Here is a 24,601-nt window from a genome sequence, read left to right as displayed (position 1 = left end):
AAGTGAAAGAGAAGTGTCTTAGTACGTAATGCCATTCCATCGCGTGTAGAGTCAAAGGCAGTATAGTTGGCTTTTGCACACTTATGTTTCACTCTTAATAGAATTAATAATTCAAGAATGAGAGTAAGACAGCTGCGCATATGTACTAAAACATTAACGGAAGGCAATTGTCTGCTATCAAATATGAAATAAAGAAAATCTCAAAATTCAACATTTGGTCTCTGAGTTGCAAAGTATACTACTGCGTAAAAAACAACAACGACAATTTAAGTGTACAATTGATTCCAATCACTTTATGAAGACAAACATTGACACAAAACACACTGCATCTCTCATCTACATGATGACGTCATTTACACGTCTGCGACGAGTGTTTGCGTGGCTCTCTTGTCGCTGTTGAGAAACTTCATATTCTTTAATATGGTAGAGATCGTTTCTTGGTGGTGCTGGTCATGCGAGTGGTTAGATAATGTACTTGCAATACTTATAGTATCATCTGGAAAAAAGAAAGAAATATAATAAGGCGTGAAAACAAATCTAATATGAAGTTGAGAAAATTAGACTGTTCCGGTAAGTTACCTTTAGTGTTGACACAGCATGCTCCGGGGTATGACTTAGGAAGGAAATTAATCATTTCTGAACCTTCGTGTGTTATTTCATCTGACGGCACTGAAATTAAAAACCAAGTTCATGTAGCAAAAGCCAGAGAGCATGAGGCCTAGAGGCCACAAGGCTCACGCCACTAACATTTCCCCTAATGAATTTTAAAGAAGTGAAATCTTTTTTTAAATCCAAATTCAGAAGAACGCGATATTTCCTTTAAAAAACATATGTGTTTTCATCAGATGTGAATTATAAGGGAAATAAAATTTTAGACCTCTTCTCACCTCTGGAATTCTTCTGTTTTCCGGAAGATGACCTGGTGGGTGGTCTGCCATCAATTGTATCCCATGATTCATTGTGAGTTCCGGAGAAAGAACTCAGTGACTTCAGCAATGGGTGTCTGTTTGCCGACTGTGGAGACGTCTGTAGAGATTTGGAAATCTGTCTGGGAGAGTTACTGGTTGCATTCCATTGACCTCGTATTATTCTGGAATCATTGAAACCTGAAAAAATCAGAGGCATTATGAACTTGCTCTATCTAAAAACAAAACAAATTCAATGTCTTGGGGATTTATTACCATTTCTTGATGGCGTTCGTCTTGTTGGTGTCGGTGGAACAGATTCTGTTTGTATAGTATCATCAACTATTTTGAATTAAAATAAAAGAATTTTAACACTAATTTGAGTATATTTATTTGAAACATATCAGGCAATGTTCACTGTTAGAATGTATTGATATACCGTTGATTGGCTTTCTATTAGGAATGTGTAAGCAAACACAGGCTTTGCTTCGCGCTCGGAACCAGCATTTGGTGTTGTTTTCGTCATCGTTTCCTTCCAAAATTGACGTAATAGATTCATCCAACTTTGCACGACGTGAAATTTCCAAGTCAATAATAGACCACTCCTGTTTGTATTCCCGAATGACGTGTTCTAATTTCTGTTTGAATATGTCGTCTGCTGTATCATATTCGTTCTGCTTGGGGTCGTCAAAAAAGATTTTCAAAATTAGTATTGGTAAAAATCCACATAAAATGTATACCAACAGATGACCCCACCACGGTAGACTAGGATATACAACTTTAACCATAAGAATTACAACTACAATATAAACTGCTAAAAGAAATGATTTAATCATGGCGTCATAGTAATGGTTGGAAAGAGATCCAGGACAAGCGAAGTGCTTCATGTAACATGTCTGAAAAAAGAAGTTCTTTGGGATGCAAGGTTCACCTTTGTCATCTACAAACTGTACTAAATGGCGGGCTTTCCATTTTGGTACACCATTTCTAGTAGTAAAAACATGACAGGCAGCGCACCTCCCACAACCTCTGCCTGGTATTACTTGGTAACAACGGTTAGTATCCGGAATCGTGTCATCGTGCAAGTTTTTACTGATTAGAGATCGTGTGTGTCTCTCCAAAAGAAAGTTTTGAACTTTATTGTTAAAATGCTGAAATGTTCGTTCCACACGTTTCAAAAACATGTTTGCATAAAGAAATGTAAAAAGTACAATTAAAAAATACTGTGCCAAGTGTCGCATATTTGCTACAAGACATAATATGATAAGGACTAAAATGTCAACAATGATAAACGATATATCTATGAAGATTGGAATCGAACAAATTAGGAATGCTAACCAACCAATGCAAATAATACACCACCAAAAGCGTGCAGAAGGAGATCGAGGGAAGCTTGTACCCCCTATGTCTATTTCTCCAACCTCGATCGACGGAAGATTAAGAAAGCTTCGGACACTTTTCTCATGTGTGTTTTTAGATTTTTCCAGAACGAGGTCCTCCATATCGCTTCGCTTGTCCCCATCGTTCGATTTCCTCACGCATTTCACAATTTCTCCCAAGAATCTCCAGAATAATTGCAAAAACAGATTAATGGAAGACAACTTACAAAACAGAAGGACAACTACGGCAATAAATAAGGACGTTAACTTGACAATCACCCACAAGAATATGTGAATAGCATTAACATCTGTTAGAGCATTGCTGGTGAACGATCTCAGTAGAAAAGACGCCACCCAACTGATTCCGATATTGGAAAAATGTTTCGTATAAACCACACTTCTTACGAAGATCCACACGGTCCTTTTCCAAAGTGTGTCATCTGTTGTAATTCTTATGGTAATCAGCATCAACAATGGCAAAAACCATAGAGCAAAACATGCTTGATAGAGACTGTAACAACCGTGAATAAAAGATAAAGAAATCAGTTTTGTGGAATACAATGACAGAATCATTGTCAGATTATTATGTTTTGCTGCTTCCTTTCTATTTTGAATGAAATCCTCTTCATAATCCCAGTACACTGTTATAGCAATTATTGGGATCCAGAATACGAAAAGAGCTGCAAATACTTGCATCATGTTTCGTAAAAAAGACTCCCATGTGCTATCCTTTGATATTTTGCGTTTGCAGCAGTTGTGCAGAGACACATATTCATCATCAACATTATCTTCTGTATGTTCAAGCACTTTCTGTTTGCGTCCGTGCACGTAGCATTTGCATTGAAAAAGTCGGCGGTAGAGAAAGGAAAAAAATCCTACGGGAGCCTTATTTCTCCAAACCAGACGATCCGGATCCCCTTTAAACCAAACAGCCCTCAACTTAAAGTGCTCCGTTTTACTCATTTCCATGGTCTCTATGACGTCAGAGAGTCGGTGGAGATTTTCTCCAAGCTTCATTCGATGTTGATAACCACAGGAAACGTACTCAGTTCCTAGGTTAACAGTTCTTAATTTAGAAACATTAGGTGGAGTCGAAAAACGCTTTGTAATTTCAATTTCTAAAGGGGCTGTCAGAGAAAATATGAATTCCTTGTAGCAGTGTCGTTTTCTATACAGAGATTTAGGGATACATCGTTCAATAAAAATTACAAGTAATATCTTCAATACGAAAATAAAACCGAAGAAGATTTCTACTAACTCGTCTTCCTGTATTTCTTGACATGATATAACACCACTAGAATTTCTTGTGCAGCAATTAAATATTTCAACAGCAGTCCCGGATACATTCATAACTTCCTTTGCACATAGATTAATGGATTCTGAAACATGGCCGTGGATGTGGTTTAACACTAACTGACGGATCTTTACACGGAAACCATCACTTCGAAAATCACCAAGACAGTTACTTGGATTCTCCAAAACCGAAAGGACGTTTATTGGAAAGGAAGCAGATAATGCCCAGTGTGCAATGGGATTGAAAGTATTCACAGAAAAAAGAACGTTTCGTACTGCATCTTCACGAACCAGCATCCAATCAGTGGTGTTGTTGGCCATTTGATCACGGTAAACCTTGACCTTTAACCCATCAACCTCGCCTTGTCGTAGCATCCAAAGCGAATTCGAAGGTAAACCGTGCAAGATTTTCGATGCACACGTACCACTTATGGCAAAATCATCACCTTGAGTGGCATTTAGTTCGGATTCTGAGAACACACTTCCAAAAGTAGACAATAATGCACTAAGTACATAAAAACACGAAATTCCACAAGCCATTTCTGTGAATTTTCCTCGTCAAGGACTCAAGAACTCGCCAAGGACCAATGTTCGGTGAAATGCACGGTGCATTTCACCTGCAATGAACTGACTTACCATTTATTAGTTCTTAATCAAGTTTGACTATTCGTTGACAGAGGGTAAATTAATACCCAGATAATCTTTCACGAGTTACACAACGCGAGTAATCAAGCGAGGCACTGATTGACGGCTATGTTTAAAAGTATAAACCATTTTGTTTTAGACGGAAACTCAAAGAATACCAAAGCAGAGAACAATAAATACACAATATTCCTATAATAGGACAAACGATTTAAATAATAGGAGGGATTTAATTCTGAATGTGCATATTCAATAGCGAGTCCTTGTCTTGGACATGTATAAATTTGTAACTCCATTGTTCTTCCAAATTGGAATTGTTTTCAATAAACATTTAAATCTCTCTTACTACTAGCTGTTATATTTCTAAAGGTGTTTGCACGCCAAATATGTTTTAAAAGAAAGTTGTAATTGAATGCCTGACAGGATAAACTAAAACTTAATTACTTTACTGTCATAAAAAAAGCCTTCTCTACAGTGTTTCTCCGACTCACTGACCAGATCCACATAAACCCCCGTTAACAATTTTGGACATTTCCATGCAGTGATATAAATTTCATTAACATCTTTCTACTAAAGCTGGCCAATTAACCCGGTAATTTACAATGTATTTATAAAAATGACCTTTTCTATATGTTATCTTTTATATGAGGGTATTATATATCTTTTGTGAATTACGAGTATATCTCTTCTTCTATAAATTGAAACAAGTTTAATTTTCTCTCCAAGTCAAATCTCTCCAATGGTTGATACAGAATCGAACGACTTAATGTGCCTCTCCCCAATAAGGTAGAATGCGTAGATCTAGAGGAGCGCCCCCCCCCCCCCCGGATTTTAAGAGATCAAATTTCTGTGGTTAATAAGCAAGAACTGAACCCCCCCCCTCCCCCCAATAAACACAGACCCCTCGGAAATGAGCATACTTATATAATTATTCAAAACTCAAATTCTAAATGTTTCGTTGATTCATTGTTAAAATAAACGTTATCTATAATCGTGATTGAAAATTATAGCTTAATTAATACCTACTTTGAAATTACTGATTACAACCGTAATTCATCGTTCCAATCTGAGTAAAATAAAATCCTATGATCACCCATTTAGATCATTACGAAAGTGTGCAAATATCAAAATTCTAAATAAAATTGAATAAAACTATAATTGTCATCTTGAGACGATATTAACGGCTGGAAAATACAGACCATTTTTTAAACAAGAGGCCCATGGGCCACAACGCTCACCCGAGTCACTTTCGCCCTGCTCTGTTCCCAATAAAAATGTATTCCTCTGTAAAATTTTGATTGATCTTTGTAGCCCCAGCCTTTATACAGGGGCCTTAATTTGAACAAAAATAAATCTACACTACCAGAGGATGCTTCCACTAACTATGATTCATCATGGCTTTGCTGCTCTTGCCAAGAGGAGTTTTAAAGTTTGTTCCCTATATAATCCCCAATGTGGCCCCACCTAATCCCGGGGGCCCATGATGTGAACAATTTACAATCTACACCACCTCAGAAAGCTTTTATCTAATTTTCAGCTTTTCTGGTCCAGTGCTCTTGAGAAAAAGATTTTTAAAGATTCTTCCTGTATATTTCAATGTAAAACTTTCATACCCCAATGTGACCCCACTCTACCCCGACGGCCATGACCTGAACAATTTAGAATCTATACTTCTTAAGAAAGTTTCCACACAAGTATCATCTTTTCTGGCCCAGTATAGTAGTTCAAGACATCGAAGTTTTACTGTACAGGTGTATATAAAGATAATTGGTCATTTATCAAAATTTCAAAACTGCATGCATCTGCCATCTGTTAATAAACAAAATTGTATTCCCATTTGAAATTGTAAAAATATGTGCACATCTTCAATGTAAGTCCTAGTTCCAACAAAAATGTGAGTCGTACAATGGAGAAAATGATTTGTTTTCTCATACTAATGTTCTTTTCTGCGAAAGCTTACTGGATCAAACTAATGGCGGAAAATTTCAAAAGGCATAAAATTCAAAGTAAAATGGTGTAATAATGCAAAAAAATGCATTATGATGCCTTTCAAAAGGTGAAACACAATGTGAAATGTCTTTATGCATTTTGAAAAGGCGTAATACATGGAAACATAATAATAAGTCATTATTGAAATTTCAAACACTGATAATAACATGAATTCGTCTAAATAGGATGGCAAAGGTAAAAAAAAATATTAACCAGCTTATAGAATAAAAAAAAACTTACTAGTACTCCAATACATTGTTAAAGTAAGAGGTTTATACAATCCAACAAATTAGTATGTCAATTTCCATATAATTTATTCAATTAAAAAAGTTGAACAAGATATGAAATGTACATTCTAATCCTAATTTACATATTGCACAAGCCCTAAAGGGTCAAAGTCAATATATGTTCATTGATGGTATCAAAATTATTTTCAAATACAGTGTACTGGTGCCTATTTTTAAAAAATAGGTTTTGTAAATATTTGTGCACAAATATTGCACTTACAATTTATAGTTCAGTGTTTTTAAACCTAAATTCACAAGAACTTATCTTCATATTTTTAAACACTTAGTTATAGAAAAAAAAATATGTTGTCCCAATTTCAAAAAGATTGACAATTGTTGATCATCAACATGTTTAGTGCAAATTAATCTGATTTCTGTCAAATGTTGAACAGTTAGTCTATTAGTTCCTAGCATTCATAAATTCTACAGTATGACTGTGACCTTTCGATGACTAAAAATACTTTGGCATGTAGTTAAATGTTTAAAAAAGAATCCATACAATTTGATCAGTGTAAAACAGTCAAGTTCAGTCAGTAGACTCTTATCACTAAGTGCACATCTTTTAAAGCTATTTTTAATTAAACAACTTGATAGAATTACATGAACAATGTTTTTCAACATAGTAAATATTGGAATGCCTCTTTTTCAATCACACAGTATTTGTTTTTATTTCTTCAAGACTATCCAATAGATTCCTTGAATAAGAGAAAAGTAACAATTACCATGTACATTCTTGGTTTCTGTAATGGTTTGTGACAAAATTAAGCACATATGTTAAATCACAGACAGATTAAACTTGGTTTTGATTCCATCATCTCGTTCCTAAACGATTGGAAGGCTGGCCTCTTACAGCCTGCATGACTTCATCCAAAAAACTGTAAAAGAATAAATATTAATTAAAAAAAAAAAATACATGTAAATGCAGTCAAACTGTTATCTCAAACTCGATGTGAATGAGATAAAACTTTAAGATATAGAGGATTTGAGATACTGAGGTTACAATACATGAAGAAAAAGATGATAGGATTTCCAACTCCCTTGGATATGTGTACCGGTATTTGAGGTACTGATGTTCAAGATACTGAAGTTCAACTATATGAATATACATCAATTAAAATGAATCTGAAAAATGGGAAAAAAAATCTTTATAAAAAATCTCACCTTTTAAAATTAAGAATTGAGGTGGATCCTAGCACTACTCTCACACCAGGGGTGGATCTATTAAGAGTGTGAACAGCCATAGCTTCCTCATAAGTGGCTCCTCCAATCATGAACACAATAATATCCTGAGGTCTGAAGCAGATTTATGATGAAGCACAGTCAAACCTTGTTATCTCGAACTTGATGGAACAGAGAAAATAGGAGATATCCAAGGATTCAAGATATCCAGGGTAAAATACTTAAGAAATAAGTGCTTGGGACTTCAAAATCACTTCGACATATCCATGGGATTCGAGATATCAGTGTATGAGATACTGAAGTTCAACTTTATTTTAATCAGCCTTAAAATTATAGGATTATTTTTACTGTGGAAACCTTATCTTTACTTAAACTTAGTGAATCTTATTGTTTTCAGAGTTCTGAGAAGTCCAAACAAGGTCAAGTCCCAATTTTTTTTTTGGAGGGGGGGGGGGGGGGGGGATTTGCATGTCTTACTTGACAATAGTCAATTTATATAAAAGACATACTGATAAACTTGATTTGTCTTAAATGTACTTTATTCAAAGCCAACCTGTGAGTGCATTCTATTGAAGTTTAAAAATCCATTTCAACAAACCAATATAACAAAAGATTATATTCCATACATAAAAGCATGCTAAAATTCAGCTTACCTTTCTTTGAGAACACTTGTGCCCAGGTATGGAAAACTTCCTTCCTTCAACTTTCCTTTGATCAGCTGATCCAACACATTATACATAAATGGTTTATGTTGGGTGTATATATTTTCAACTCCCTGAAATGAATTTTATAGAAACTTCCTATTGCATTGAATGCAAAAGTTCAGTAGTAAATTCATTCACGAAGCAAACATACCATTGCATTAACTGCAAATATGAGTGTTAGTAAGATCCATAAAACTTGCAGCTGTTGTACAAATGCAGAAAGTGAAAGAGAAATGGAGTTTTCTTACCTTCAACCCCTTGAAAAATCTCTTTGTCATAGCTACTGCATCTTGATTACCAAACAAGTCACTCCCCCTGGCTTTACGACCTCCATACTCTAAAACGGCAGGGACTAACTGCAAAGATCAAACACATATAATGTAATATACATACTACATGTATGTGTAACACAGGGTTGTCCCTAAGAATTGAAATAGCAGGGAACATTAAAAAGGTAGAAGGGGGTTTGGGGTTCCTTCCCTAACAGGGAGTTGAGGGGGAATATCAGAATAACCAGGGGATTACGTCATTAAAGGCGGGGAATTTCCCTGGCCCCCGGGTCTTAGAGACAACCCTGGTAACAGCAATACCGGGTAATCTTAAAAAAAAAAGGAAAAGAAAACAGAAACAACTCTACATGTACATGTCTATACCAGTAAAAGCTTACTACTGATACATTTCACATATATTGACAGTTCTGTCTTAATACGTACATTTCTGAGTTTGTCGCTGACTCCTTTTTTGCGTAGAACATCCAACAGTCCTGATATGTCGTTATTACTGTGACTTTCATAACGTAGGGCATACAACATCACCAGACGCAGCATATCTAATGGTTGTAGCTTGTCACTAGACAACAGAGATTTTATCCTCTGATACCAAAAGAAAAAAAATTCATTTACCTATCCATAGACTGAAAGTGGTAACTAAGCAAATGATGGACTGATGGTGAACATACATGTAACTTGTTGTCTCTTTGACAGATGATTTTATTGTGAACATATAGGGTATTCCTTGGACAAAATATTTACCTGCAATTGTGGCATGTTTCCTTGACAGAAAATATGTGCATTTCCGTAGGAGAAACATATATAAATTTACCTGCAAACATGCTGAATGGTCCCCTTGACAAGCCAATTCCTGCTCTAGTTCTGAGGCCTCCATTAAATGGTGTTTAGTGACTAGCCGAGATAATTCCCCGACTACGGCGACATGCTTTGCAACAGTGCCTGACATCTTCTTAAACTGGGGGTAATTCTCTATGAAAGCCTACAATAGAAAATATCACAGGACAGTTCTAATTTTTGATTAATTCTGCTTTATGGATAACCATTTTAAATTTGATTACTCATGCACTCAAACAAGTCATATTAAAGCTATTCTTACTAATAAAATCATTAACGATGAAGGGAGAATGCCTTTTAATAGGTTTCATATACATGTATATACTTTATAGAGTTAAAATATAGAATTTACCTATGTAGTCAACACCATTACTAAAATTTTGTTAATATTGTAAACTAATGAATAAATATTTCATCAAACATAAATGCTAAAAGAGTTTTCTTCATTATATTACTTCAACAATTCTACTAAGATGATGACAATTAAGATTGTGTCATTTTTCAACATCACCCTTTGTATAATAGCTGATCAAAAGGGAGTTTTGCACCCGTAGAAACAACCATAAAAATTATCAAAAGCATGCCCCCCTCCATCGTCTCAAGCCACAGTCCGGGGTCCGCATATAGCTCTCTCCTACCCGTGGCTGCTTGATCACAAGAAGTGTCGTTATATTGAATATTTATGCCTCTATGTTGTGACGTCATGTTCAGCCAATGACAATATTTGTTTCCATCACAATTGAAATCAACAACTGACATCAACAGTATACAAGAAATGTTTCGTATACTGCAACTGGGTATTGAAAGGTCGCATCAAAGTTCATTTTTCGAATATGCTTTACTCGCATTGGTCTATATTTTAATGAGCTGCGATATATTCTCTTCTCATTCAACCACGGCCAGAATGGGAGAGGATCGTACATTTTGGCAGTGGTTTGCGACAATGGCCCCCCTCCCACCTAAGTCAACTGCAAAGGAGGAACAAATATAAATTTAATTCAGGCCAGAAAACCTTTCATAAAATGACATACTTTCATGTCAGCAATGGATTCCACTTTTGCTGTACTCTGTGATTTTTTCTGAAATTCCTCCATTAGATCTTTAATGTTTGTTCCTATCTCTCCAAAGTTATTGTACATATTCTGTAAAGTAAGCATAAAATCTATTATGTACACTTCTGTCTCTCTACATATTAGGTCAAAGAATAAAATTTATTTTTGACAGTTCAATACTAACAATTAATCATTACCCATCAAACTGATGATAAGATTGAAAAGATGATTTTTTTTTTGTATCAGCTATTTATTTCAGAGATTCAATAGTTAAAAAAAGAACATTATTATTATTAAGCTGAAAAAAGAGTTATACTTATTTATTTATAGGCACCCTCTACCATCAGCTCATAATTCACCTCTCTTGTTGGCTCACTTATATCACAGTGATAAGCAAAACAAATTGTGCATTCGTTCTAATTCATTATAATTAAATGCCTGCACTTATGTTTGTCCTTTATGGTAGATATTTATTAAAGATATCTAAAACTACTATTTTAATTGGAAATAATCCTTGGAACATCATATTTTTTTACTTTGTATAAAAAATCTTGACATGTGAGCCCATTGCAGTGGTGTCTAAGAGAGCAACTATCGACAACTCTGGAAGGGAAATTGATTTACCGGGTATTGGTATCATAACAAGTAGACAGTAAGTTAATATATAAACTTATACCAGTCATCTTAGTCCTCTAAAATTCTGAAAATGTGTTATATGTACATGTACTTACATTGGCATAAAATTCATCATGTTCCGCTGACAGCACCACCTCCTTCAGATCTTTGGAGATTCCCGGCACATCTGATAGGTTAATGCGGTTATTGTTTATTCCTAATAATTCATGAACCATGGCCTGGTAAGTCCACTGCAAAATATTATATTCAATTCAATGTTTCACTGAAAAAATAACAGTGAAAAACACAAAAATTAATAATAACGACATCCTGCCATCAAATTTACCATTATGAAAATTAAGAGATAAGTTCACTTCATTTAATGAAGGATTTTAATCTAACATTGTTAAGTTACACTTGATGAATTTTACATTTTAACACATTTAAAAGGGATTAAGTGTAAAGAGCTCATCACTGAGAGAAGGAGCTGGTGTAGCTAAAGGAAAACTTGTATGTCTAAACAGAAAATCCCTCATGGTCAGTCATATGGGGCACAGAAACAAAATGGTGTCCAATCTGGAAAGCTATCACCGCTTTACATAGAGACCAAATAAATCTGATTTAAATCTTACTTAATAGAACTGTTATTACAAAAGGGGTTTAGTTAAGAAAGCATTCCATTATAAATAATTTTTTCTATATCATCTATCAGTATTACCTATTATATTCTATAAACTGATAAAATACAGACCTGATTTAGAAGTGGTGTGACAGCATCATCTCTTCTGTCTAAAATCACCAGTACCGGCGCTACATCTGTTTTACGGAACTCAAAGAGTGCTGCCTCTCTGTTTATAGTATTCTAAAAGTGTAATTTTATGATAATGAAATTTTCATCAACTCATATACAGTCAAACCTTGTCATTTCAAACTCAATGGACTGAGAAAAAACTTCGAGATATCCGAGGATTCGAGATATCCAGGATTGGGACTTTAAAATCACTTTGTCTTATCCATCGTATTCTAGATATCCGTGTTTGAGATACCCAAGTTTAACTAATTACTTAGTTCTCAATCTTCATTTGTCAGCTATTCAGCTGTAGCAGTAGCATTGTAGGTTCCAAATTAGCGAAGCTGATAACAAAGAAATTGGAAATAATAGTGATTTGAAGGGGCACCATTTTTGGCTGGACACTACCATACAAGGCTCACTTTTGTCACCTCAAAAAAAATTATATTCAATATATAAGAAATAAGTTTGCCTCCACAGCTACTAAATTTTATCTTAATTTGCCCTCTGTTCTGTACAATTGGTACCGAGTTTCTGCCTTACCCTGACATTTTCTGCAAGTCTCCTCGCCATTTCTGAAGAGTTTTGATAGCGAATCATCGGACATTTTTTGAGTGACAGTAATACTGATGTTAGCCCCTCAACAGTCCTTGTTAAGGATCCTGGAGACCAGTTCAAAGCCTGTAAATGGAGAAATAAAATTTCAATTTAAAATAATGATGGCATACTTCTTGAGGGAAAGGCTGATTGATTCTTCTCATTCCAATATACATGTAATGATTAAAATAAATATTCAACACTTAAGTACATATATTAAAATTGTTATCATTTCAAAAATGACGTATATGTGCAAATATTCTGTTCTAGCAACATATTTTTAAACTTGCCGTATAATGTTAGTATTATTGTATCAAAAATCAAACTATTTGAAACTTTAAATACACCATAGATGAACTGAATCTTACTTGACAACATCCTGGGATGTTTAATGTAAATAAATGGGGATTCACTGCTATGTAGTCACCAAAGAATTCCTGAAATAATATGAAAGCATAATTCATGTACCAAGAAGCATTTCCTTATCCAACTAGTCCACAGTAGCAAAGATTACATGTACCTATAAATGCTTATGAGAAAATATTAAATTTCCATTTTAAAGATTTTTGAGAATACATTTTACCTGAACTTCCCTTACTACTTCTTGGTCATCTGCTTCTGCTAAGACTTTGACATCTTGTTTGCTGATCACATTGCTAAAATCTTAAATATAACAAGAAAACAATAACCTTCAACAGTTAGCAGCAATTTCTACACTTAAAAACTTGAGTTATTTAATTTATGGCAACATAATATCTTTACATATTATATTACACTTACAGATGTAGTACAATCCATATTTTGGCATTCGAAGCTCTTGCGCCAGAAGTTCTACATTTTCTTTTGTGGGTCGGAGAAACGTTATGCACTTTAAATGTTTCATCGTCTCCCGACCTGTTGAGTCTATCCTCTCAAACAAATAAACTTCTTTTTGCAAAATTTCTGACTGTGCATACACCATGCTCACAATACTTGTCTGCAAAAATAAAATAAGAAATATATTACACATGTAGGAAATATATTACTACATGTAGGAACTATTGCACAGATGTCTCATAAATATTTATACCCAGCCTACAATATGTACAAAGTCAGTAAACCATAAAACATATTATATTTAATTATAAGTATTAAATAAAAGTATACCTGTTGATTTTATTTTTACTAGAAACCTCCTTATTTACGTTAACCTCATCTAACACATTATAACTGATACAAATATTGGTGTTTAATGCTTTACACCCAAAATTTGACTGTTTATATTGATAGTGTAACAATGTAAACGAAACACCGTTTTACCGTTTCTTTGTCCATCAGCAGAACCTTCATACCAGGTCCACTTTCTTCAATCATTTTACTAATATACTGTTTTATTGCCAAAATAACATTCATTTTTGACAGCAATACGGAAAATCGACCGAATTTTCTTAACAGGAAATGATACAGATAAACTAATGTGAGAAACCCATCTCGACGATGCTGTTCCGAAATGTAAGTAGTTTCTGGCATCAGTTGTTTTGGAGATATGGTTGGATGTCATATATATTCCAAGAAGTGTTTGATTTGGTTTTACACAGCTTATCTAGCGGAAAATGTGAAAATAAGTTCACTTGCATGTATGTTTTTAAAAGTGAGCATGATAACTGGGTTGTATCAGGGACCTATGTACTAAGTATATAGGTCCCTGGTTGTATTTTTAATTTCTACAAATAAAACACAGGTGCTTGGGGACGGAACCCCCCTCCCGTGTTCCGTACCCAAGGATTCTGTGATTTTTTTAAAATAAAATATTTTTATGACACATTCACAAAGTATTACAACTGAAAAATCCAAAATATACCCTAAAACTAGCCTTTTATTTAAAAAAATCACACTTACTGATACTGAAAGTTCTCTTTTAGTATTAGAGAGTATGATTTTTTTTTTTTTTTTTTTTTTTTTTTTTTTTTTTTTTTTTTTTTTTTTTTGCAGAGTTATAAAAAGTAGATGTATACACTAAAGCAAATAAAAAGGACTTTGGACAACCCCCCCCCCCAAAAAAAAAAAAGAAAACGTGGATCCCACCCCACCACCACCACGAAATGGGTGTTTTTAACGTTTGGGAAATGCACTTTTTGTTTGTTTGTTTGTTTGTTTGTTTTTTGTTTTTTTTTGTTTTTTTTTTGCTTGTCAAGAAATATTCAGGGTTTAATACGTTTGGGAAGGAAATTTAGTTTTTTTTTTGTTTTTTTTTTTTTTTTGGTCAAGAAATTTTTGAGTTGAATTTTTTTTGGATTGGGGTGGACCCCCCCCCCCCCCCCCCCCCGGAAAAAAATCCTGGATCCGCGCTTGTACAAAGGTAATAGAAAACCGCCAAATCAGGCCATTGTAATTTATGATTGAAAGGTCAAAGAATGCGATGGTTGTAAAGTAAGCTGAGAGCACAATTTAAAAAGTCTCGTGATTTTGAATGATATACTATATACTTTGTGGTAAGAGGGAAGCCTATATATATAATCTAGGTCTAACGATCAAAAGGACAAAAGTCCAATACAACGTTGATTTGATAACTGTTTTAAAAGTAACTGTCAGATGGACACAATTTGAAGAGTTCAATCGATTTTTAAGTCCTGCATGGGATACTTGCTAAAGCAAGTGGGGGCGGGGTGGGGTGGGTGGGTGGATGGGGCGCTACTGATTATTATTTTAGGGCCAACGGTTAAAAGATCAAGGACAATTATTGCTATTTATAGATTTGTTAACAGTGTATTAAATTCAACATGGAGGAACTCATCCTCACAATGTCAAGGTTTTGTGATTTCGGACCTCCACACAAACTTGGAAAGAAATCTAGTTTTGAGAGGGTGTACTTCTTTTTGGTGCAGTTATCCTATAAAGATACCAATGCACTTCCACCTTTCAAAGAAAGGGCTGTTTAGTTTTTTAAGATAAATTCTTCTATGTCATACAGACCCGTTCATATACAAATGTAAAACAACCTGTATACATAATTATAAATATACATGTATATGAATAGTTCAGTTATTCTCTCTCTCCTCGAGCTCTCTCTCTCTCTCTCTCCCTCTCTCTCTCTCTCTGTGTGTGAGTGCATGCATGCATATATGGAGATCTGTCCTGTTTAAAACCAAATAGGTTAATGTACATATATAACATATACTGCTCTATGCTCTTTCTATCGCAGCGGAAGTAATTTAAATGACGTTCCCCATTTCCCCCTCATCCTGAGCCATAGTCTATAAAACAGCTGGACGTCTGTGTCTCATTCTGTATTTCCTCATTTGTGACGAAAGAGCGACTTCTAAATTAGGTATTATCCATACCCGGATATAAGTGCTGAGCTGACAGGAAACTTTAGCACTTGTTGTTTGTAGTCACTGCGTTACTTGGACTTATCTGTGTTTACGATGGTAGGCAGCTTCTTCACATTATGTTAGGTTTCTACTTCATTTTATCTGTACATAGCGTGTTGATACAGTTAATTTTTAATTTAGTATGTGATATTTTTCTTGTATAATGTTTAAACTCCATTTTTAAACATTTGTAAATTTGTTCTGATCTTAAAAACTGAAAAATAAATCGGGGAAACGCCCGCGAAGCGTTTTAGACCTTCATACGGAAGTTGTACCGAAATGTTGAATACAAGAAAAAGAAGACGATGATATCTAAAGGATTTCTGTGATTAAATATATCTTGGTTAAATTTTTTTTTGCTGACAAAAAGGTTAGAAAAAGGGTTAAGAAGAGAGCAGAATTATGTGATTTAACTTCCTGCATCGTCACCTAAGTATGAGTTTTACATAGCGTAAAAAGGCGGCAGTTATAGTTAAATGAAAGGGGAAGAATATGAAACTCCATACTTCTCTGAAAAAAAAAATCACGACATATATGGGCATTTGTTATAAAGCGCTTGTGCAGAATCAATGAAGTTCGTTGAAGTGGGTCACAAACTTGGAACGGATTTTTAAAAAGTAATTTGAACCACTGGTATTAATTTGAATATGTCAAATATTACATGCTAGGGTTTGTCCCCATTTTGCATACATTTGAAAATCTGAAGTAGACAACATGTTTTGGCAACAAGAATTTGTCAAGAAAGGATAATTACTTAACTGAAACTCGAATAATATAAAATTATTTAAAATATATATTTTTTGTCTTTAATTTATCTATTTAATGAAAACAGGCTTTGTTGGGACATAAGCAATCATTAAATACTTTCTTACAATTACACTGGTGCAATGCAGGTCCAGGTATATGTATATCCCAGACAGTATTTTAAGTGTTATGAAAACACAATATATACACACCTCAGGCATGTAGTATCAGGGAGGGTGGGGAGCCCCCCTTTTTTTTCGAACACAATCTTTTATTGTTAATTACTGAGTATGAAAATGTTCATTGAAATTCTGGTTGCTATTTTTCGAAAAAGTTGGAAACCCCTCCCCCCCCCCCCCCAACACCGACGAAAGAGGATTTTCGAGTTTGGGCAATATTCATTTAATTGTTGTCCCTTGTCAAAGATTTTTCACGTAATTTCTGGCTCCCCCTTTCAAAAACGGTTCTATGTTATCGGACCTATTATTTTACACCTAATTATCAAACGTGTGCAAAACGGAAACATATTAAAGTGATTCCTTAGATGTATTTGTAAAGATATGAATTTAAACGATTTTCTAGAAGTTATAAGAAAAGATAACACAAATCAGTTTACAGTTATCCCTCATTCCTTGTTTTTTGTTTGTTTGTTTCTTTTGTTGTTGTTGTTTGTTTAGAGTAAAGCTCAATATACACACACACACACACTCACAAAAATAAAAATCAAGACGTGCAATGTTTTATAACTATAGCTAATGTTCTTAGTTATTCCAAAATTTACCGGAATTCAATGATTTGTATCACAAATCCTTGTTACAATTTTATTAGAATTTTAGAGTAAGTGTACTAGTATTTAGTCTTTCTACCAATGTTTAAAAAGATGCCAACCTCTAAAAAGAGGACTAATCCAATTAAGGGGTAGTGCTTTTCAAATACATGTATATGTGTTTTCAAATCTAGGGTTTAGAAAAATCTGTCGTACAAAAATTTCAAATTTTGACACTAGGGAAGTTTGTAAAAGGACAAACGAGCCGATTTACACATATAGAGGAAGAACACGCTGTATTTGTCTATATACATGATATACCGCTGTATCTGTCTATATACAAACGCATTTAATAAACCGAAATAATTTAAGTAGCTGTTACATATCACGATAATCTATTTTATTCAAGAGTGCAGCTGCAGTTACGGTCGAATGAAAGGGGGGGGGGGGACGAATATCATATACTACTTTGCGAAAAAAAAAATCATAAAAGGGATATTTAAAGCAGTTATGCAAAAGGAAGTTCTTATAAATACCATTTCTAACGAGTCCATTCAAATGGGTCACAATCTTCTGATTTGTTATGCTGCTAGTATTAAGACATCTTATATAACATAGTAGAAAAAAATTCTTTAGGTTTCAGATTATAGAAGAGAGAGAGAAAGAGAGAGATTATGATAATTGAGTTCATAGTAATGCCATTTCTAAGAAATTCTTTCAAATGGGTCACACACTTGCGATTTGTTATTCAGCTATTCTAACCGTTGGTATTTAGAAATCTAATGTTACATATTTAAAAAAAATCCCAAGATGTTTTAGACATTTTATAAAGAATTGGAAACGAAAATGATATTTTATGAAACACATATATTTTACGGTGATTCCTTTTATTGCCATAGAATTTAATATGACTTTAATCTTCTGAAGGACTCAAGCCATATTATAAGTGTACTTTTGAGACCGATTATGCAAAATAAATAAAGTTCTTAGAAATGGGTCACAAACTTGCGAATTATCATTCAGCAATTCTATCTGCTGGTATTTTGAAGAATATCAATAAATAAGAAATAAATTCCTTAGATGTAAAAGCATCGGGAAATAAAACATTTTATAGACTTTTATGATACGCATTTTGCATGTATTTTACAGTTATTCCTCTTTGAGGATGTGCAATGTTTTACTATTCCTCTGGACTTTTTTTTGTAAAATCCTAAAATTGCTACACTTTTAGGAATTCGAATAATACTTCTGAAAAAAGTTAAGAATGTTTGTGTTTTCAGTGCAACAGATAAGTTAATCTCAGCGAGATTCGTTGAGACTAAAAATATTGGACAGACGTCTATTACGAGACTATTATCTCGCTGAGATTATGTAAATGCATGCATGTGTATCCTTGTCTGAATTTCGGGTAGAAAATGTACAGATGTTAAAATATTTTAGTTAAATGAAAATGATGTGTTAAAATAAAATGCCAAACAATGATCAGTTCTCCCCTAAAGCCTGGTCTAATGCTTGTTCGCAGTAATAAGACGTATCTATAACACAGCTGCCGGTACACAGGAATTGGTTATACCAAACGTCACTGATGATAACAATTTACTTTCCAGGCTTCAGGTGTGGCACTTTCAGACGAATGCCTTGACGTTTACCAAGATCTGCAGGGGTCGAAAAAGAAGTACCGTTACATCATCTATAAACTGAACGACGATTTCAGTGAAATAGTGGTGGACACCACAAAACCAAGAGAAGAAGGAGGCGGTGAGATTTAATGACAGTTTTACTTGTTTTACAATGGGGCTTTCGTGTGGAGACTGGAGAGAACCCTCCCCCATTATACCCTTTCCGCATCCTCGAAGCTTTTCCATTCATTTGTCATTAATTCTTATGGCATTTTACAATGTCCAAAACATATGAGAATAGAATAAATTTAATGAATATTATACACTGAAGACTTTTGAAATGAAAAAAAAAAAGATTATGTTTTCTAATCTTGCGAACAAATGTATCACGCAGATTTAGCCTCCCCTTACCCCCCCCCCCCCCCTTCCCACTAGCACCACCATTTTTGCATTTAATTCCAAGAAGAGAAATGATAATGTCTGAAAATTAGTAATACTAGTGCAAATACAATTCTTTAAGTTGTGACTTTCTGGAATTTGTGCACCGTCTAACCGTCTGTCTGTACGATGCTCAACCTTTCCAGTCTTCTCCAAAACTAACAGCCAAGTCCATTGAACAACTTCAGGCAAATGGAGACTAACTATTACCTTCAAGGTTAATACTGCTAACTTACAAGTTTCAAATGGATAAGAACAGCAAAGTTGCAAATTGAAAAGTAATTTTACCCGATGTATTCTGCATTTGTGATTGTTTAACCCTTTACCCTCATTGTACATGGAGCTCAAATCATTGAGGTCTAAAAATGTATGAAAATCCCACATTTTAAACGATATTGTTAAAATTTGTCATAAAAATTAAAGAAGAATTTTTATATAAATATATCCAAATCTGTCCTAAGCATGATTCTCAGGTATAATTGCATGTGTGAAGTATACATGTATGATTAGAGGGGTTAAGATTTATTGGATCATCTCACTGTTAAACAAACTCATATGAGCGTCGTAGCAAAATGTTAGAATTGTGCAACATAGAGTTTCTAGAAATGTTTTGAAATGCATATTTGTTTTGTAGTGACAGAAGCCTATGAAGAATTTTGTAGCAAACTCTTTGAAGCTGCCGAGAATCGTCAAGGTCGATATGGTGTGTTCGATATCCATTACAATGTTGACACCCGCGAGTTGGACAAAGTAGTTTTCTTCACGTGGTGAGTGATATATCCTTTTCATCATCAAATTATTAATTATTTATTTGATTTGCACTAACATGTACAATAACATGTACCAATACCAAACTTATTTTAGATAAAGACGGACTATGGGTCTGTGTTAAATACCAATGGAAGGGGTGGATCCAGGATTTTTCCCCCCAAAGGGATGGTACATAGTCCAAACACAGTGAAATAAAATGGGGTCCAACTCAATAGCTAAATAGCAAAAAGGAATATGGGGATTATGAAATGAAAGCTTGTCTTTATTCAACGGCACGTAGTATCGTTTTTGAAGGGGGGGGGGCAGAAAAAAAATTGACAAGAAGAAAAAGGAAAATTGTCCATACTCGAAAATCCTGTTTCTTGGGTAGGGAGTGGGTGGGTTGGAGGGCAATCGATTTTCAATTTTATCAATTTTCCATGATTTAGCTATGCTACAACAAAAAAAAGGGGGGAACCAGCCTTTCAATGAACATTTTCAGTAGAAAAAGTTATGTTTGAAAAAAAGTGGGGAGGCCACCCCCCCCCACCCCCACCGATACTTTCCGGGAATCAAAGATTATTTTCAGGGTGTTTCGCATGCACGACCTAGATAGAGGCTTTCACCTTTCTCACTTGCTCCACGCATGAGTAGATCTAAGCATGCTGATTTCTTTTTTCAATTCCAATTTTGAATTTAATTTTATTTTCCAATAATTTTCAAGGGTCGCCGACACTCTTCCCATTAAACAGAAGATGTTGTACGCCAGCAGTGCCAAGGCACTTAGAGGAAAGATGACCGGAGTCCACACCGAAATCCAATGTAATGACGCATCCGACCTAAAATTAGAAAGCGTCATCGCCAAGTGTCGCCAGAAGAGTTACGAATGATCAATTTAGAACAGTAGTGACTTTCTGTTATATTAATTAAAACACAATTTATTTTTGACAATATTCTTTGCTACTGTAATAGAATTTTATTGCATTATACACATTTCTTTGGTAATGTGACCAACAAAAAGTTGAGAACGTGGTCGTTTTCACAACACCTATCGGTCTCAATCCATTTTTTTTGTACTAGATGGGTGTATTCACAATTAGAAATAAAACGAAGTTGGAGCAAAACACTTTTCATTGAAAATAAATTCTTGTTTTTGAAACTGTGTCGTTTCATGCCTATACATGTCTCATAAAAGAAAAAAGAGAACATTCCGCTATATGTAACAAGGACAAAAGGAGGTTTTGAGATCACACCGGAACTTGTAAAATCTCGTTCCTATTTTGCTTCAGTGAGTTTGGTATAATTGAAAAATATATTTACTAGCAATCGATGGCACTTCACATTGTTTGCCCTTTTCAGGCTCATAAGACTCATAAATCTGTCATTTCCCTTTTTTTTCGTGCTGCTTAGATTTCTCGTTTTCCAGACCATTGCTCCTCAAATATCGTAATGGAGGATTAATTGTTACATGTTAGAACATGCTTTTAGAAATCTGTTTAGATAAAGGTTTTAAAGTTTGCTAAAAAAAAAATTGGTTCTATATAACAGACCATTCAATTATTTATTTATTTATTTATTTATTTATTTATTTATTTATTTATTTATTTATTTATTTATTTATTTATTTATTTAGAGTTAGTCTGTACCTTAGTTTGTGACAATCACGATCCGAAAATCAGTGGTCCAGAAATTAATTTTTTTGTTGAAAACTTGAGAATTGTGTCAATGTCTTTCTATATTTGTCGAGAATTTGTCAAATTAGGCATATATAGGTAGCATTTATTATCATAATTTTTGCGAAGGAATATCAACTGTATCCGAGAAACAGAATAATGAGATCAAATTCCTTGAAGGATGAAGTTTTATGACTATAAAATGTTTGTTTAATATTTCCAATTTCGTGTTTAAACCGGCCGAAGAACCTACAATGTTATCGCCAAGATATGGCTAAAAAATTGCCGACTCGGCGTCAAACAATAAAATCAATCAATCAATCAATCCAATTTCTTGAATAGGTAGCTAGGTGCTTCAATGATAGGTGAATGCTTAACAGGAAAAAAACTTGGAACGACCCAATCTGGTTCAGTTTTAGAAAATGAGAAAGTGATTCCATATCTGGCATTTTGCAGCGTTACTAAACGTAATGGATTTTCATGTTGGAGTTTGATTCGGTCTCTGGAGTGCAAGTTGTCTTAATTATCGATTGTTCTCGCAAATAACACCACTTAACAATAGACAAACCAATGTTGTCAAGAAATAAAAACAGGTTAATAATCCCTGGAATTTCTATGACAATGTTTGATGTATGATGAAGAGTTTTCAATATGAGCGAACAAAAGAAGTTGGGCTAATGGCATCGAATCGACAAACCTGTGATTCCCCGCCAGTATTCAGGAATTTCTGTACACAGAGGATTACCTCTTGGTCATCCTTTATTTTACTAGTAATCTTTAAGCTGGGTTCTCATTGGATGGAAACTAAAGATTTTGAAAAATGCTGGATTTCTTTTTCAGTTTTTTTTACTATATCATCTGGTAAAAATACAAATCTATACAGAAGTGCAAAGCTCTTTGCGCTTTGTTCTTCTGTAGACATTAGACTGGCCTATCATTTAATTGTTTGTATTGTCTTTGATTACCTTGTTTCAACTATTAATAGCATGCTCTAAAACAAGTAAAATATGATTTAATTAATTTAATAGTTTAATTAAGAACTGGGTTGTTTTTCCGCCGTTTCAAGGGAGTTATTACAACACTGAAAAGAGTACGCAATTATAATTCTTTGTGTCGTCATAGTTAAAATTTTCTGAAGGGTTTTATAATAGCAGGTTATGCTAAATATGATTGGAAACTTTTTTTCTGCGAAAGACAGTGTGTTTGCAAAACATGCACTCGAAGGTGCATTTTATCTGGCTTTATCAATATCCACACGCATGGCCGAAGAAAAGGGGGGGGGGCAAGGGGGATGGCGGTGGCTGGTTGGGCGCGTCCTCCCCAATAATTTTGCCGATATATAGAATACTATAGAAAACATAGCTACTATATGCTCGTCCCCCTCAATAATAACGTCTGATGAATTTTTGGTAGTTGATAGTGCCCCCAAAATGAAACTGCATGGTTGCCCCCCCCCCCCCAATAAAAAAGAACTGAAATTGCTCCCCAAAAAAACTGAAATTGCTTGCTGAGACGTGCATGGTGACGATAAAAAGGAACCATATTAACATGCTCCAATTGTTTTATTTCTTGGCTCAAATGAGTTGAAAGTTCGGTAATTTTTTTGTTTACTTTTTTTTTAATTTTGGACTTTGTGGTGAAAGTTTTATATAAGAATGTATAAGCAGAGTCGCTAAAAGTCTTTTACTCCAATACATCAAAGCCATAATTAATCCAAACGATATGCAAGCATATTAATATTGTATAGATTCAATTTATTTCAAATCATGACCCCTGGGATAAGAATGAAGCTACAATAGAGCTACAATAGAGGGATATTTGGTTCATACTTCATGTAATAAGTCATAAAAAACGGAAACGGAAATGGATGGGTTGAAGCGACATTCGTAAAAACGTTTCTATAAAATCATTAAAGTCAGCGGCATTGAACGAATTTTGTCAAGAAGAGTGATAAATTTTGATGAAGTCAGCAGCTTTGAGCGACATTTGTCCAAAAGAGTGCTTTTGGTAAAGTCAGCGGCGTTGTGCCTTATGTCTAAAAGAAGTCGGCGGCATTGAGCGGCTTGAGCATTCTCACTAACGTCACTAAAACATTTCTTGGACAAATGCTTTTCTATTTAATTATATTTATCAGAAGCACATTCTTGGACAAATGCCGCTGACCCTACCAGCAACACAGTCTTGGACAAATGCCGCTCAATTCCGCTGACTTTACCAGAAGCAATGTGTTTGTCAAATGCCTCTCAATGCCGATGACCTTTCTAGAAGCAGTGTCTTGGACAAATGCCACTTACATTAGTCAGTCAGTTACCAGAAGTAGTTTCTAGGACAAATACTTAATGCTGACTGATTTTATCAGAAGAACTTTTCTGGACAAAAGTCCTCTACAAAAGTTTTAAAGAAAATTTTCTCTGAGGGCTGTCTGTGATATAGTTTATTTTCCTTTATATTGATAGAAACTCAGTGTAAGATTTTTTTTTTCTAGACTTCTTACATAGCCATATATTTTAAAATAGAAATATTTAGACTTCAGGAGAAAGAATAAAGCTCGATAGTTTTCAAGCTTCGATATGTTGTATTTTAATCGCTAAAATCTTTTACTCTGTTTTAGGTCCAAAGTAAGAGAGTCCCTTATATACATATCCATTTATCAGGAAGAAAAAAATGACTCAGGTGAGCGTTATGGCTCATTGGTCCCCTGTTTA

The 24,601-nt window shown here is 34.5% G+C and overlaps 3 protein-coding genes across 3 annotated transcripts; 1 reads left to right on the top strand and 2 right to left on the bottom strand.

Annotated features, from left to right (window-relative positions):
- Positions 1-280: 280 nt before the first annotated feature.
- Positions 281-4,280, bottom strand: LOC133172067 (uncharacterized). Its single transcript, XM_061306880.1, has 5 exons — positions 1,345-4,280; positions 1,182-1,247; positions 888-1,106; positions 580-669; positions 281-496 (listed from the first exon to the last, which is right to left on the bottom strand). The coding sequence occupies exons 1-5, from the start codon at positions 4,115-4,117 to the stop codon at positions 354-356; spliced, it is 3,291 nt and encodes a 1,096-aa protein (XP_061162864.1). The 5' UTR covers positions 4,118-4,280; the 3' UTR covers positions 281-353.
- Positions 4,281-6,505: 2,225 nt separating this feature from the next.
- On the bottom strand, positions 6,506-13,980 carry LOC133172078 (vacuolar protein sorting-associated protein 45-like). Its single transcript, XM_061306889.1, has 14 exons — positions 13,856-13,980; positions 13,337-13,532; positions 13,140-13,219; positions 12,925-12,993; positions 12,503-12,640; positions 11,921-12,031; positions 11,286-11,420; positions 10,534-10,644; positions 9,480-9,647; positions 9,092-9,250; positions 8,627-8,734; positions 8,328-8,449; positions 7,657-7,788; positions 6,506-7,370 (listed from the first exon to the last, which is right to left on the bottom strand). Exons 1-14 carry the CDS (start codon positions 13,946-13,948, stop codon positions 7,307-7,309), a joined length of 1,686 nt encoding a protein of 561 aa, XP_061162873.1. The 5' UTR covers positions 13,949-13,980; the 3' UTR covers positions 6,506-7,306.
- A 1,893-nt stretch (positions 13,981-15,873) lies between these two features.
- Positions 15,874-21,382, top strand: LOC133172108 (uncharacterized). Its single transcript, XM_061306921.1, has 4 exons — positions 15,874-15,963; positions 19,024-19,174; positions 20,108-20,240; positions 20,948-21,382. The coding sequence occupies exons 1-4, from the start codon at positions 15,961-15,963 to the stop codon at positions 21,111-21,113; spliced, it is 453 nt and encodes a 150-aa protein (XP_061162905.1). The 5' UTR covers positions 15,874-15,960; the 3' UTR covers positions 21,114-21,382.
- Positions 21,383-24,601: the final 3,219 nt, after the last annotated feature.

The sequence above is a fragment of the Saccostrea echinata genome, unplaced genomic scaffold (genome assembly GCF_033153115.1).
Source record: "Saccostrea echinata isolate AGI-Se365-2 ecotype Australia unplaced genomic scaffold, CSIRO_AGI_Sech_v1 ptg000002l, whole genome shotgun sequence".
NCBI lineage: Eukaryota > Metazoa > Mollusca > Bivalvia > Ostreida > Ostreidae > Saccostrea > Saccostrea echinata.
This window is presented reverse-complemented; position numbering and strand designations above follow the sequence as displayed.

What these genes read in the sequence shown, in the direction of transcription:
- LOC133172108 (XM_061306921.1), top strand. An exon ending in ACCAAGAGAAGAAGGAGGCG is followed by an intron (nt 19,175 to 20,107) that starts GTGAGATTTAAT and finishes TTTGTTTTGTAG; the next exon opens with TGACAGAAGCCTATGAAGAA. An exon ending in AAAGTAGTTTTCTTCACGTG is followed by an intron (nt 20,241 to 20,947) that starts GTGAGTGATATA and finishes ATAATTTTCAAG; the next exon opens with GGTCGCCGACACTCTTCCCA.
- LOC133172067 (XM_061306880.1), bottom strand. Translation starts at nt 4,117, where the DNA reads ATGGCTTGTGGAATTTCGTGTTTTTATGTACTTAGTGCATTATTGTCT. An exon ending in ACGAACGCCATCAAGAAATG is followed by an intron (nt 1,107 to 1,181) that starts GTAATAAATCCC and finishes TGATTTTTTCAG; the next exon opens with GTTTCAATGATTCCAGAATA. An exon ending in ATGCTGTGTCAACACTAAAG is followed by an intron (nt 497 to 579) that starts GTAACTTACCGG and finishes TCTTTTTTCCAG; the next exon opens with ATGATACTATAAGTATTGCA.
- LOC133172078 (XM_061306889.1), bottom strand. Translation starts at nt 13,948, where the DNA reads ATGAATGTTATTTTGGCAATAAAACAGTATATTAGTAAAATGATTGAA. An exon ending in AAGTAGTAAGGGAAGTTCAG is followed by an intron (nt 12,994 to 13,139) that starts GTAAAATGTATT and finishes ATATTATTTCAG; the next exon opens with GAATTCTTTGGTGACTACAT. An exon ending in TCAGCGACAAACTCAGAAAT is followed by an intron (nt 8,735 to 9,091) that starts GTACGTATTAAG and finishes TGATCTTTGCAG; the next exon opens with TTAGTCCCTGCCGTTTTAGA.